Raw genomic sequence first — 14,952 nt, 5'->3', positions numbered from 1 at the left:
AAATTTTGTTAGTTTATTTGTATATATTTTTTGATTATATATACAATAATTATCTATTTAAAGCTATTTCTCTGAAAAAATTATGCCTAATAGATTCGTGTTTACAAAATAAACTTTTTTATTCATTATCAGCTAGAATTTCAGAATTTATATTTGCAAGTCCATCCTGCATATTGTGCGAACTCCCAACTAATCTTAATCTCAATAGAATATAATTTCAAGAAATTCCAAAGGTACTTTCCAAACATATTAAAAGCCCACATATATCAACATGATTTTAATGCATGAGCATGTGTAGCACTTAAAAAAATAAACATGTAACTCACAATTTGAAGAGAGCCTGTCCTAATTGCCTTTTATTTATCATCTTTCCAAAGCTATTGCCTAAAAATTTGCTGTGTGGTCATGAAAGCATTTATGCAGTAGCACTAAAATTTTAAGACCAAAATAACAAACATATTCACAGATGTAGATGCTTAGTTCTTCATTACATACTATCCAATAATTCGTACTCCATTCGTGGAGGGAATGCATTCTGCAGGAGCTCTGTGACAGATGGACGCTCAGAAGAACTAGATGACATTAAACGCTGCAACAGCAATGCTTGTTCCGGAAACTCGGCAACCCAAGTCTGAGGAAGTTCCCCTTTCTGTTTCAAATCAGATAGAACGATATGTCTCTCCATTGCAGTAGCAAAAGGGTGCCAAAGCTCAAAGAATACAACTCCTAAGCTGTACATGTCAGCCTGAATTATAAGACGAATCAGAAATCACACCAAGATAAGCAATGAATGGAGGTAAAAGCATAAATACCTGACAAGAAATCTACCTTTTCATTAATCTTCGGCCAGCCCTGTTCTATTTCAGGAGCAGTGTAAAAGTAGGTACCTACTTGACCAGTAACCCCAGCACCATCACCAGAAACTCCGGCTGTATCGGTAGGAAACCCCGAATCCTGATCCAGCTGCTCTAGTTTCAAGAACTTAGCTGAAAAACAAAAATCCAAAACATGAAGTGTGATATACCTGATCATCTGCATGACCTCAAATCACTTTCAGGTTAACAAGGTAAATATCAATTCATTTCCTGATTAACAAAATTTCATATTACAGGGAAAAAAATACAATCTTGAAACAAATTAGTAAAAAGTCCTCTGTGTCAACTCATTCTCTTTTCCACAGCAAGATCTAGCACGGGTTCAAAATAGTCTATGATGATTAAAAACTGCACTGGAAGTTCAAGTTGAAAGCCATGATTTATGAAATCACGAATATTAATCATTCCAAGACAGAGCATGTGAAAATCAAAAAATTGTAAAGGCGATGATATCCCTTATACAAGTAGACAAATAACACTCATAACATCCCTCTGTATTGCTTTTGGGTGGCCCACGGTGCCCTGCAATGAAACTCTTCATTCAAAAAAGTAACACTCATGACATCACTATAATATAACACAACTGCACAGTACGGGTAAACTAAACCAAATCGATGAAGTTTTCTTCTCAAATATCTTGTTCAGTTTGTTTTAATATATGTACGAAAGACTTTTTTTTTCTAACTTTTGGTCCTTTTAAGGTTCCAAAATATGATCAAACCAAAGAGAACAATTTGTTACACGAAATGTGATCGACATACTTAAACACAGATATATGATTGTACATATCCATTAAAAAATATATTATACCATGTCATCTATATCATCATATCTGCAGTACGCATGCTTTCTTGCGTAGGATAAACATTCCAACATGCTTAAGACATTTGGCTTTGTTAGAATACGTATAAGTGATGTAACTAATCTTAACAAGGAATTGGAGTGGGAGGTCTTGGGTTCAAACCCTAGCTTCCGCAATTTAAACCCTCATTTCTTGTTGCCCCAAGTGTGGGTCTTTGTTTGTGTTTGTTGTTGCCCCAAGTGTGGGCCTTGTATGAGAGTAGCACTAGTGTTGAGCCTCATTTCTTGTGCATGTGTTGGGCTGTCGGATTACTCAGCCCACACGTGAGAGGGAGGGTTAGAATAAGTATAAATGATGTGAAATTCTACAACACAACAAGTTAACTTATGGGGTTGAATGACAAAGTAACTAATTTTAACAAGCCTAAACCGACTTCCAACCAAACAGATCCAACAATAATTTTTTTTTGGTATGGAAAATAATTTATTATAGGCACACAGGAGGTGCACAAGAAAATTCACTGAGGCTCGATAAATTGCCTCATGCAAATTGTCACGAGAATGGGAAAACCGAATCTTTTAAGTAGCAAAGAGGTTATCAGCATGAAATTGAATTGAAGAACCAATGTTATCAAAGGGTTGAAGGTCCCTCTACTTCCATATGGTCCAGAGACTAGCCAGGTAATTCAAAGCTACTAATTCATCTTCCACAGAAAAGTGGTTAACCAATTAATACCAACAAGGTTACAGAAAATATTCCATATGTTTTGAGACCAGGGACAGTTCCACAGGATGTGATCTATAAAATCAGAATTTGATCCAACAAAATCAACAATAGATGAATAAATAGTTTCTTCCCAAACCTAAATCATCAACTTGTCTGTTAGACCTCATGTAGAAAATTTATTCTTTCTCGCTTAAGATCTCAAATGCACCAATACACCTGTTATATATTTACCCATGGTAGAAACTTGGAAAGGAAATCTTAAGGGGTCAGATATGCTTGCATCTTAATGTAAGTTCAAAGGAATTTGTTGAGACTTTAAGGGTATATAATGCCTCTTTAATCATAGCAATCCCAAAAAAAAATGATGGAACCTCAATCATAAGTTTTTCCCATGATACCTCCAATCTCGTAACAGAAAATTATATGCAAGATGTGCAGACACTTTCTATATTTTCTTGACTTCCTTGAATAATTTATGTAATTTGCACTAAGTTTCAAACCTTATTTTACCAACCTAACCAAACTTGAAACAGTACACCTTAAACCTCAGCTCTTTCATCTGTGTTTCATTAACATAAACAAATGGGTCCAGCTGTTCTCTGCTACTGTTCAACAAATGGTTTTTACTCATTTCTCTTCAATATGTACCATACCTTGATAAAATTCCTAAGCCCACACATATTATCCTCCCTCTACATCCATCAATGTGCCCGTTAAACAACCTTAGTAAATAAATTTCAGTGACAGAGTATCCTCAAGGAGTAACTCTTTGTTGTTAGCAACTAGATAGCTGTTATAGTCACAACCTTCCCTCCCAAATCATTCCAGAACCTATATCAATCCTTAACCCAATAGCCATTAAAGTTACAATAGTTGTGGAGTCTTAACATGCCATGTCACTAAGTGTAGAAGCAAGACCTAACTAAGGGTGGAAGCAAGGTAGATAATAGAGTATTGAAATGAAATAGAAACACCCCTTGATGTATTCCTAGATTACAGGTTTTGCACTTCGAAATGTTGTTTGAAAGGCTTCCACCGCCTTCCTGCCACTTAATTTTTTTTTTTCTATACAACCGAAAAAAGGTATTTAACAAACTTGGCAGCTGAACAACATAGAAAATATTAAATAAGAATATATCGTACAACAAAAACAGTATGGATTGCATATCTTGTGTGCTCAGGCATAGATGTATTGCATATCCCATATGCTCAGGCATAAACGTAAGGGAAAAAGTAACAGAAAAATCATGTTAGAAAATCTGGATCTTACCAAGACCGAAATCCCCAATTTTGATATCATTGCGAGCATCAAAAAAGATATTACTTGGGGTTAAGTCCCGATGAATGATTCCTTGACCATGTATATGAGCCAAACCTTCTACTATTTGCCGAAACCAATGCCAAGCTAATTCTTTGTCAAAATGATCATATGATTCAAAAACCTGGCGAAGAGTCCTTCAAACCATTCATATAAACCAAATTAATAAAGTACAGTAGAAGAAACCATGACAACAAAAAAATCTCCAAAAAGAATGTGTAAATTTTAATATTCATGGAAATAAGCTGGAGCATTGAAGCGGCAAAACTATTCATAAGTTTGAAAATAATTTGCAGATGCAGAAACTTTAGCAATAATGACTTTTTGTTGACTTTTAAGTCTTGGGAATTATCAAGAAGCGAACAGTTTTTTAGAATATCTTGGGAATTATCTTAGCATCTATTAATAGTTTGACTGTCTTTTGGACTTTTAGTTTCTATATATAAGTTTGTTCTTCCATATCTTAGCATTCAATCTTGACATGTTTCAATTTCAAATCATTAACAAATTATTGAGAATGCTCATGAACCACCTTCTTCAAATTCTTTTATTTTTCTTTTTTGGAAGTTAAAACAAACCTAGATTGAATCTCTATTATAAAAGGACAATATGGAACTTACACCAACAGATAATGTGCAGCTGCATAAAGTCAATAAAACATTCAATTTGATAAAAATCTAAAATGAAACAATTTTATTTATCTTAATATCCACTGGTCTTCCCCAAAGACGAACGTGTGGTCCAATGGTAGAGTTGTGAGGGTGCAAGCTAGAGGTCATAGGTTCAATTCCAAGAAATAACTTGATGTAGTTTTTAAAACTAGTGATGTAGGATCTATTTAGGATTGAGCAAGCCAAAAACTCTTAACCGCCAAATTAATCCCAAAAATCAAGAACCCTAGAACAAAAATTTCCCAATTCCTCGGTTTTTAAAACTGAAAACAGAGTATCACACTGAATCTCTCAGGTTGGATCAGATAAACTCACATTCCCCTCTAAATCTCTCACCAAGTGTGTATCAGTCTCTCACTGAACATGTAAAGAATCTCTCCTATTGTTACTTTGTATAAAAACTCTCAATATTATTCTTTCATCTTTGATAAATTACATCCATATATATAGACTCCTAATAATCCTAATTATACAAAAACTTCCTTCAAATAGTACTAGGATTCGTAAAGGTAAACTAATACAACTCTATTATACCTATGACTTGACTTGGGACGATAATCTAATGAAAGACTAATAGAAATATTTTAAACATCAAAATTCCAATACACCTGGAAATCCCGACGATACCCTTACTAAGAAAACTAAAAGTAACTTAGTTAAAATAGACCCAATAAAAAACTAACTTATGAAAACATAAAATTAGGTAAATATTAGTTAGAATTAATGACTTCTAGCTTCCTACCTCACAATCTCCCCACATATTATGTGGGGGGTAAGGTCTGTGGTATCCTTGAAGCCGCCCACTACGGAAGCCTTATGTATGAGAGTTGTTTACCTTATCTTTTGGTCATCACTATACGTCAAAGACCTTACACTCAGCTAATAATTCTTTACATTTCAAAAGCCCGTGCTTTGTTAAATATATATATGTGCAACACTTTGCCGCTGGCTCTATGAGAGCTTTATACTTAAGTGCATGTAGAGCTGCAAACAGTACACACTTTATAAAACCTTCATTCATTGCTAATGTACAAAGTGAGATGAGAAAAAAAAAATGTAAGCTAGGGAAGAAGGATAAAGGAGCATAAATAGAAGAGTAAAAAAACACAACAGAAACATATAATTGTTTTACCTTGGGCAATATTCCATTTGAATATACAGATACGTTGACTCAGATTTATTTTCCTGCCCGGGGTTATCTGACACGCTAGAGTCCCTGAAGCTGAATGTGGAGCTCACAGCAGTTATTGAACCCCGAGCGGTGTCACCGAAAGGACCAGTAATTCCAGTTTCAAACCATGCCTAGAAGAGACTTGTAATGATTACAACCATAATAGCCACCCAAGTATAAGCAAAAGAATTTTTCGATGTTTTAGCCTCAAAAAAGATAAATAAATTTAATGTCATTACTTATTACAGCATTCTCTACAAGTAAATGCTGTAAGTACGACAAGAGAAAACAAAAAACCTTCCAAGAAGCAAAAGCCATAACTGAATGAGTTAGCAAACCATTAGATGAAAACCTAAAATATCAATTACCTGATAGTAACGGACCACATGGTGGTGCTGTAACCTTGAAAGTGTGGCTACTTCTCTGTTTAACTCGCAATAGTTGATAGAAACAACGTTAAAAATGGCATCAAATCCCAAAATCAAAGGTCGCAAATTATAAAGCAATGGTTAAGAAGATTATGACATAACAAAATAGGTTTTACACTCAAATGAAGATGTTTCAATGACGCAAATCACAAACAGCTGAACCATCATACGCACATAGAGGCATAATGGAATTAACTGTTCAGGGTAACAAAAACTGAAGATCAAGCAACAAGATAACAAGTAATTTTATATGAACAATAAAAAAAGAAGCACAAAGCAATGACATGAAGTTAGAAGCTGTAGTAGTAGCTACCAACTATCTTCAGAAGCAACATGTAATGCTAACAACAAGACAGGAAAATAAAAGTGGGAAGGAAGACGTAAAATCTACCAGAAAAGTGTGGGGCAGAAAAGCCACAAAAGGTCAAAGGGGAGAATAAATACAAGATCTTATTTCAAATTCTAACATGCAAAGACCATCATTATCAGCCTTTTGTGGCAGAAAAGCCACAAAAGGACAAAGGTCAGAAAAATACAAGATCTTATTTCAAATTCTAACATGCAAACACCATCATTATCAGCCTTAATCCCAATGCTCTAGCATCCCCAGATCTTCCACAAAATTGTTACACTTGATCAAAAAAGCACCATATTCAATTAGACAATTATTCATCAGAAAAAGGTGCATAGGAAAGACAGTCATTAAAAAATTATTTTAAAAAAAAAAAGCAATTTCCACTTGCTGGGAAAATGGGTTAAAACTTCACTGGTTTTGCAAGAGGTGTAGAATTCCACCAAATCCTTTAAGTCATAGTTGATCAGGTATAACTTCGGAAAAAAATTGGAAACTTTACACTTTTCCAATTCCCTTAAAAGGTTTAGAAATAATATACCTCAATATTCGTTCATTAACTGGTAAATTTTTGTCCTTAAGACGGATTTTCTTCACAGCATACTGCCTTCCATCCAGCTTATTCTTGCACAATACAACATGGCCGAAACCCCCGTGGCCTATCACAAAGAGAAAGGAAGACCTTTAGTAGAGTATAAGTATGAAGAAATACAACCTATGAATATTGATAAGTCATGTTCTTTTCATTATTATTATTACAAGCGTGAGAGGATACTGTACCTTGTCATCCTGGTTCAAGTCCTAAGGATATATATAAAATTAAGTACATATACATGTATATATATATATAATTATATATATATCTCATATTGAGTAAACCAACTAAATACTAAACCTTTCCAGCTTCAAATACCAAATGGAATAACAACGTCATAAGAAATGGTTGCATCCAAACTTTTTAAGGAAATTCAAAATTTAAGAATTTTCTACCTTACCTCAAAAAAATATCAAATATCCTAATTCCTAAAGTATGAACACATTTGCTTTACCCTCTTATGTGCAAAATTTCAATGAAATTTTCATAGTATCAGCAATATTTTTAACTGAATTATTATTAAAACAACACAAAATTAAGTGTAAAGATATAATTGAACTTATTCAGTTAATTTTATACTAGAGAAATAAATACCAAGGGAATGCAGCTCCTCAAAGTCGCTAAGATATCGAGAGCTTGGGAGAGATGTATTTGGCCCTTCAGAATCAGTTACAGGTTTCCAAAATTGAGATACTCCAGATGAAACCTTTATAAAAAAACAAGAAAACATATAGCAAATCAATCAAAATCTAAAGTCAAAACTCAAGAGAGAGACTTGAAGTGACTAACAAATAACTAACCATATGCTTGTGGAAAACTTGATCAAAGGTTTTGCTAAAGAGTGAAGATGGCTTAGAAGCTAAGTCCCGCACCCATTCTGAAAAAAACTGAACCAAGTAATCAGAGAACAGTTCAATCGAGATAATATTATGAGTGAACTTTTTAGAATATTGAAGAAAAAGACTAAAACTTCTTCATGTTGAGAAACAGAATGGTTCAAATTGCATACACCGAGATCGCATAGTTCAGAGGCTATTTGTGGCAAAGCATCAGCAAATGGACTTTTAGAAGCACATGCAAGGCGAAGCAGGTGAACCTGAAGTAGAGGGATACAAAACACAGTCTATTACTAGGATTAAATAGAACATTTATCATAGGGATGATAGCAATGGAATAAAAATTACCAGTAATAAATCCCTTTCAACATTCTCAGATGTTTGACCATAACCTAAGGAAGCAGGAGACAATGACAGTGAACACTCACTTTCTGAATCACCATCATCCTCTGTCCTATGCTCCTGCAGAGAATCATGCTATGAAATCAAGGATGTTCTTTCTTTTTTATGAGATGTAAAGGTAAACAACACCCATGCACATGGCTCCTGCAATGGGCGGGGTCAGGGACATACAAGATGTACATAGACCTTTACCCCAAATAAAATGTAAACAATAATTTTATTGATAGGGGCAGCTTATATGCAATATTAGGTTTGATAATCGTACATTCATCTATGGCACCATTTCTACCATACCAAATCTTTATAGACTTTAACCAACTATACAAATGATTTATGAAGTGGAATAGTCACAAGCATAACTACTACAGATGTGGTGAAAATGAAATTAGAATGACTTTTCTGGCAAGCAGTTAGGCAAAAGAGTCACGGGAATTTTTTTTCTTTATTTCGATGATCTAACGCTTCTCTTTATTGATTTGTTAAAACATGACATCCCCATATTACAGAAATTTACCAATTTATAGATCAACATGAGAATTTGCTCAACCTGAAAATTGCAGAGATTAAATGAAGCAAGTGTATTTATCATCTTTGTCGCTCTATTTCAATCATTAGCTACAGCTAAAGTTCTGATACGGAGACCCATTAATTGTCAAATGCGGGATACCACAAGAAAAATCAAAAGTTACAAAGATGTACCAAAAGATTTATCAAGATTACCCAGATAAGGAATCAAAGAAAAATTGCATCATTATCTCATCAAAGAAAAAATTATGTTAAGTGCCTTCCATAAATTCTCCTTATTTCCATTCAACTCAGTGCTATTGCTCACCTAGTCTCCACTAATCCTATCTCATCCATCCTTCTTTATCACTTCCACCCATATCTTTTCAGCCTCCCACTTCTATACTTCGCATATCATAATTTTCTCTCTCTCACGTATTGGAGCGCTCCTATATTTGCGCTACACATTCCAGAGCCAATTTACACTATTCTCTCTTACCTTCAATCAAAGCAATCTCTACCTTAGATAGAATAATGTTAATTGAGATCCTGTATTTGCTTATGTTGCTGCAGATCTAGCAACATTCTTATCATAGCTACATTTATTTTCTAGGCATGTTACCTGCTAACAAAAAAAAACGGTGAATACTTCCCCTTTATCTAGCCAACTTTCATCCTATGAGATGCATGCTCTTCAGTCACTATGTCATTTTGAACTATTAATTAAGATCCTGCACATTTGAACACCTTTTCCATTCATTTTACCATCTCCTCTTCTCCTCTCCTATCTATATTCAATTTGCGCATTCTATGACATGTTCAAGTCCTGTTCAGTCTAATAAACCTAGATTCCAAGACATGCCTCTATGTTACAACTTTTAACTAAATTCTGGATATAATCGCAACCAGAAAGACTCGGTCATATGCAAACAACAAACAACGAAGGACTTCATCCAGAGAATACTTTCTGCTAATCGAGAAAAATATATTTATAATCTAAAACTTCAAAAAAGAAAACTGTTTGTACAAGATAAAATAATTTTCATGCTTTGAGCAGCCTATGGCATGCAATATCATAATAATGCAATTTGAATTAATTACCTCTTTCTCTTCTTTTGCAGAATTCCATACAGGTTCCTCGATCAGAGATCTACATGAATTAGAAGATGAAATGCTTGTATCGTCCTCTTCATTATCTTCTTCAAGTGTATCTAGTTTTGAAATAGGAGGTTGCACCGGACCCTGCTTTGTATCTTGCACTTTCAATGGCTGTGCATTCTTATCAAGCTTGTTTGCATGAGAATCATCATAACCAACTTTTGAATCATTTAGGACCTGAGATTGTACAGTAGAAGCAGCCACCTTATTTTCATCCATTTTAATACTCCAATGCCATGACTCTCCTGAGCCACTGAAGAGGTCTAGAAAACCAAAAACAAAAGGACCCCTAGCATAGCCACTCTTGTTACTTGAAATTGTAATGTCATCTTGAACAAATTGGTCACCGCACTTTGCAATGGAGCTTGGAACCTGCCAAATGTGAAGACAAGCCAAGCGAAAGTGACAACAGAGGAAAGAAACCGAAAAAAAAAAAAAAAAAAAAAAAAAAAGAACATTGCTTGTGTCCGCATGCACGAAAAGGTTAATATATTTATATTCTGTGTAATATCTATACCCAAAAAGACAAATGAACACCAAAAAAATGCTTACAGCTATAGATAGAGCGTTCACACACTCAAGCACCCGACCACAGACTACTAATTTATTCTCATGTTTTATGAGTTATTTTGTGGGGATGGGGGGAGTTGGAGAGAGGGAGGGGAATAGTAGGCAAATTACAGATTCACAAAAGAATCACCGAATTGTTTTTCCGGTTTAACCTAAGAAGAATAACCGGATTATTTGTTGTCAAGCCTACTCAACTGTTAGATATTTGAGCCAAATTCCAAAGATAGAAATGATCATAACCTAAATGGAAGCATCAGCAAGAAGATAAAATAGCATGAAGTTATGGAAAAATGTATGTGAAATTATAATCCCTCGAAATATTCCCTTGCAAGTTAATTACGCCATAGATGCACATTGCACAAAGCAAGCAAATAAAGTACTCCATGCCTGTGAAAAGGGAACTACTGCTTAGTGCTTACAAGTTTTTGAAGACCCAATCGTTTAGTAAATGCATCATGGCAGAATGCACTAACAAGGACTTTAAGCACAAGACAGGAAATGCCTTACATTATGTCCTAGTTCACTATCAAATGAAGAAAAGAAATCTGTTGACTCTGGTGCAATCAAACCAAGCAAAATTAAACTGCAAATAATTACCCTTTTAAGCCTTCCCTCAATTTTCTATCAAAAAGGTCCCCCGACAGTAAAATAAATTTTATCCAAGAAAAATTGCAACGTATCTCTTTAGCATTGAGAACTTGAAAACGAAAGGTGTCATAAAAAGCACATAAAGAAAATTTGACAATCCCTATATTTTTTCACAATAAAAAGAAACTATGAAACCTTTAAGATGTTAAATGTAATGACGAAAATGGTGTCATAATTATATGAAATCAGCACCTAACTACAAACCCTATTCAACAAAAATGAAATAAATTGCCAAGCAACCAAACAATGTAAAAAGAATAATGTCTGGTACAAATACAATGAAAAATAATCCAACGCCGTAGTTCAGATTGAGGGAAGGGCTTACAGTATCATTTGACTGACCCAGTCGAACAACTTCAGAGAGGAATTCTTGGGCAGCCTCTACCAAATTGAAGATCATTACCCGACCTTCTCGAGAATTAGAATTTGCCTAAAAAGATATAAAAGAACTATCATATCACAGAATAAGATGTTTGAAGAAGAAGCAGTACCAATAGCATGAAACCATCTTACCATCACCAAATAAGAGACAATTCATCGAAATAAACTAAGTGTGCATGTGTCAATTTATGCATACACACATATGCAAAGTATATGTGCTAAATCCATTGCTCGGTAACAATGGGAAATGTGGCCCTTTTACTCAAAGCAGCTAAATGGTGAAAGATTTTGATTATCAACAATCTTTGGTATAGAGGAATCGCCTTGACCTGTAAATATTAACTATGCAAAGAATGGAAGAATCAATTAACAACGACTTCATCGTAAATGGGTAAGAAAGTTGAGAAGATGATTTAAGAATAAATGTGGGTAATATTTGGGTCATTAGTCATTACAAATGGAGCTTTATTCTTGGACTTCCAATAGTGAAGCACAACAAAAGGCCAGAAAAGGCATTGAAGATATAGTCCCATGATCTGTCTTTGATTCATTTGAGGAAGAGGAAAAAGACGATCTCTGAAGTGAAAGAAATCCCAATAAGGGTGGTCAAGAATCGTTGGTTGAATACTCTTTATTTTTGGTTTAGTGTTAATATATCCTATTCTTTGTAATTTCTCTCTCATGAAGGGTGGTACTCTCTTGCTGCATTTCTTAATAATAATATATAATTATTGTTCAAATTGAGACAATGAACGAAAAGTTATCCAAGTGAAACGCAGGGATTTTACAGCTTGACGGTTAACCCAAAAAAGTGTTAAGAAAATGAACGTCCTTATTTATTTGCATTGCATGTATATGGGTGCAGGTACCATGGAAGTCAAAAGGATCAATTTCATGCATCACCAAACGAATTTAGTTAACGACAACAACACCTGCTCGTGAAGAAGGGATAGCAGTTTATCAACATCACTTTTTGTCACACCTTTCTCTGGAGTAACCAGCAACTTTGGGCACTTGTAAGGATACCCTGGCAAGCACCTGAGAAAAGAAATAAAATAGAAATAGAATGCAATGACGAGGTATGCGTAGACAGAATATGGAAGTCACAATAGGTGCAACAACACTAACCTCACTGAAAGAATAGCAGAAACATCAAGATCCTCGTAGCCCATATCCTTCGAGTGTGGCCTGTTCAAATTACCAATATTGAAAACTTCACAGAAAAAGAAGCTTATTATGGAATATCAGGCAATACAAAAGTTATAAGAACCTGAGCTTAATAATAACTTGAGGAGCCAATCCCATTACAACTGTGCAGTCATCTTGAAATATTGCAGACCTAAAATTGTGCAAAGGCATCCAAAAAATGAAAAATCATATGCTGCACAGGCCTGTACACTAGTGGCAACTTCTATGAGAGGCAAATGCACCGCCTTATCCCTACATTGTAGAGGAGCTAGGTCCAAGATCTAAACTGTTCTAATAATGCAATTTTACAGGGAATTTAAAGCAACAAATATGACCATAGATGCAAAAGATCAAGTGTTTTACTTTAAGTCCTCGTGAATAAATAAAAACTTTAAGGAAACATGAGATAAATAGGACATTACGAAAACTAGAAGCACATGTCCGATGCTTCAATAAGGGCATCAAATTTCTAGATAATACAGGTCATATGCAGAAAGAAGAAATAATACCACGTTTTGGGACACCCCAAATGCACCTAAATGCTGTAAGAAATGCAAGAATGAGTATAAAAGTTTATGCCCTAACTCAAATTGTCACTCTAAATCAATACAATAAGATGTTAGTCAGCCACTCCACATAACTTTTTTTTTTTCTTTCTTGTTTGATAAGTCATTTTGTTTTATTGTTGTTATCATTATTATAGGCTGAGAGGGGACACTCAGCTTAACGCATTAAACTCATTTCATTACAAATTCAAGGTTGGAATATACTTCTAACCAGATATCAAGTAAACTGATGAAATAGCATAAGAACTGCCTCTCCCAGTTGATGAGATCAAACAATCGATGCCTTTAAAATGCTATAGTCTTACCCACATCACCTACACCAATACTTTAGTTGTTATGAACCTGGCATTAAAATCTTTCATTCTTAAGCTGTACAATCATGGTCAATTAATTCAATCCTACATGTAAGCCATGGACTGAAAATGAACCCAGATTGAAAATCAAACTCAATTCCAGACAAAAGAGTTCAAGCTTCCAATTTGAAGTGTGAAAACAATAAATCACTTACAAGGCAGTGATCTCGTCAGCAAGAAGCTCGTTATCTTCATCGGCATGAAAAGCGTGATCCTTTCCCTTGCTTCTCCTCCCACTCCCACTCCCACTCCCACTCCCCCCTCCCTTCTTCTTCTTCCTTGAACTATGCCCCATTTTTCCACATACCCACAAACCCTACACCCCCTTTTTCTGTGTCTGCGTGCCCCTAAACCACAATTCAAGATCTCGCTGGATGAAAACGTAATGCGCACGTCGGGTCTTCAAAACCCGTAAAACCTCAATTCAATTAATCCCCAAAATCACTCAAATCACTTTTTCGCCGCCTTTAATGGCAAGCCATAAAAACAGAGAAGTCAATCGTTACTGTTCATAAATTGTATTAAACATAAAAGAGGGATAATCCATAAACCCTACAAGCAACAGTAGCCTCCGTTTGGTTTGGAATGTTTTTTTTTTTTTCTATTTTCAAGTAATTTTATTTTCCTCTTTTTTTGACATTATTTTCTGTTTTTCGAAAAATAAAAATATAAGAATATGAAACAAATATACCAAACAGATAGCATCGCATAAATCCAGATTAAATATATTGTTCCAAAAAGATTGTTGTGGATGATAACGAATAATGAGAAAATTAAGAAAAAGCAAAAAATTATAGAATTTGGCTGATTTAATTCAAATTTTATGAGGAAAAAAACAAGTCTTAATAAAGAGAAAAGTAATATATATAACGAGAGAAACTGAAAAAAATAAAAAATATTATTATTATTAATTGTAATGCAAAATTGAAAATTAGTTTGAGATATTTTATTTGCATACTATCAAAAATTTGAGCAAATTATCACACAAATAGCACGTGGATAACAACTACAGACACCCACAAATGCTATGTAACAAAGATTTGACCGACTTTGTTAGATAAATTATCACAAACACATACCGAAAATTAGATATACAGTTTTAAGGAAATTTTCAAACAAAAAAAGGACTTGTTTTCACTCGATAGTAGTTAGTAGTGGGTTGAAACGCCAAACTAGTATAGTTAGTAATGGGTTGAAATGCCTATTTTACAAGGGTTGAAATGCCCTTTTTTGAAACGGTAAGGCACTAAGGGTTGTGGGTTTTGTTTATGTGTATAAACTTTACAATTTTCAATCTAATATTTTATAATTAAAAGTCATTTTGGTTTATTCATTTTTGGTATAAAATTATAAAATCTTGGTGTAAACTAATAAGATTGGATTAATTGGTATAAACTTAATATTTGAA

The 14,952-nt window shown here is 34.4% G+C and overlaps 1 protein-coding gene across 2 annotated transcripts; it reads right to left on the bottom strand.

Annotated features, from left to right (window-relative positions):
• Positions 1-325: 325 nt before the first annotated feature.
• LOC119980358 (eIF-2-alpha kinase GCN2-like) lies at positions 326-13,982 on the bottom strand. 2 transcript variants are annotated; one of them, XM_038823029.1, is made up of 16 exons: positions 13,700-13,981; positions 12,708-12,776; positions 12,566-12,625; positions 12,370-12,475; positions 11,382-11,486; positions 9,782-10,210; positions 8,123-8,236; positions 7,948-8,034; positions 7,739-7,825; positions 7,533-7,644; positions 6,885-7,002; positions 5,932-5,986; positions 5,525-5,694; positions 3,674-3,858; positions 829-986; positions 326-745 (listed from the first exon to the last, which is right to left on the bottom strand). In XM_038823029.1, the coding sequence occupies exons 1-16, from the start codon at positions 13,837-13,839 to the stop codon at positions 488-490; spliced, it is 2,253 nt and encodes a 750-aa protein (XP_038678957.1). In that variant the 5' UTR covers positions 13,840-13,981; the 3' UTR covers positions 326-487. The 2 variants fall into 2 exon arrangements, with proteins under 2 accessions (XP_038678957.1, XP_038678959.1); XM_038823031.1 differs by lacking the exon at positions 12,708-12,776 and having other exon boundaries at positions 13,700-13,982.
• Between the last annotated feature and the right edge of the window lie 970 nt (positions 13,983-14,952).

This window comes from Tripterygium wilfordii, chromosome 16, assembly GCF_013401445.1.
Source record: "Tripterygium wilfordii isolate XIE 37 chromosome 16, ASM1340144v1, whole genome shotgun sequence".
Taxonomy (NCBI): Eukaryota; Viridiplantae; Streptophyta; class Magnoliopsida; order Celastrales; family Celastraceae; genus Tripterygium; species Tripterygium wilfordii.
The sequence above is the reverse complement of the archived record's forward strand: the minus strand, read 5'-3'. Positions and strand labels throughout refer to the sequence as shown.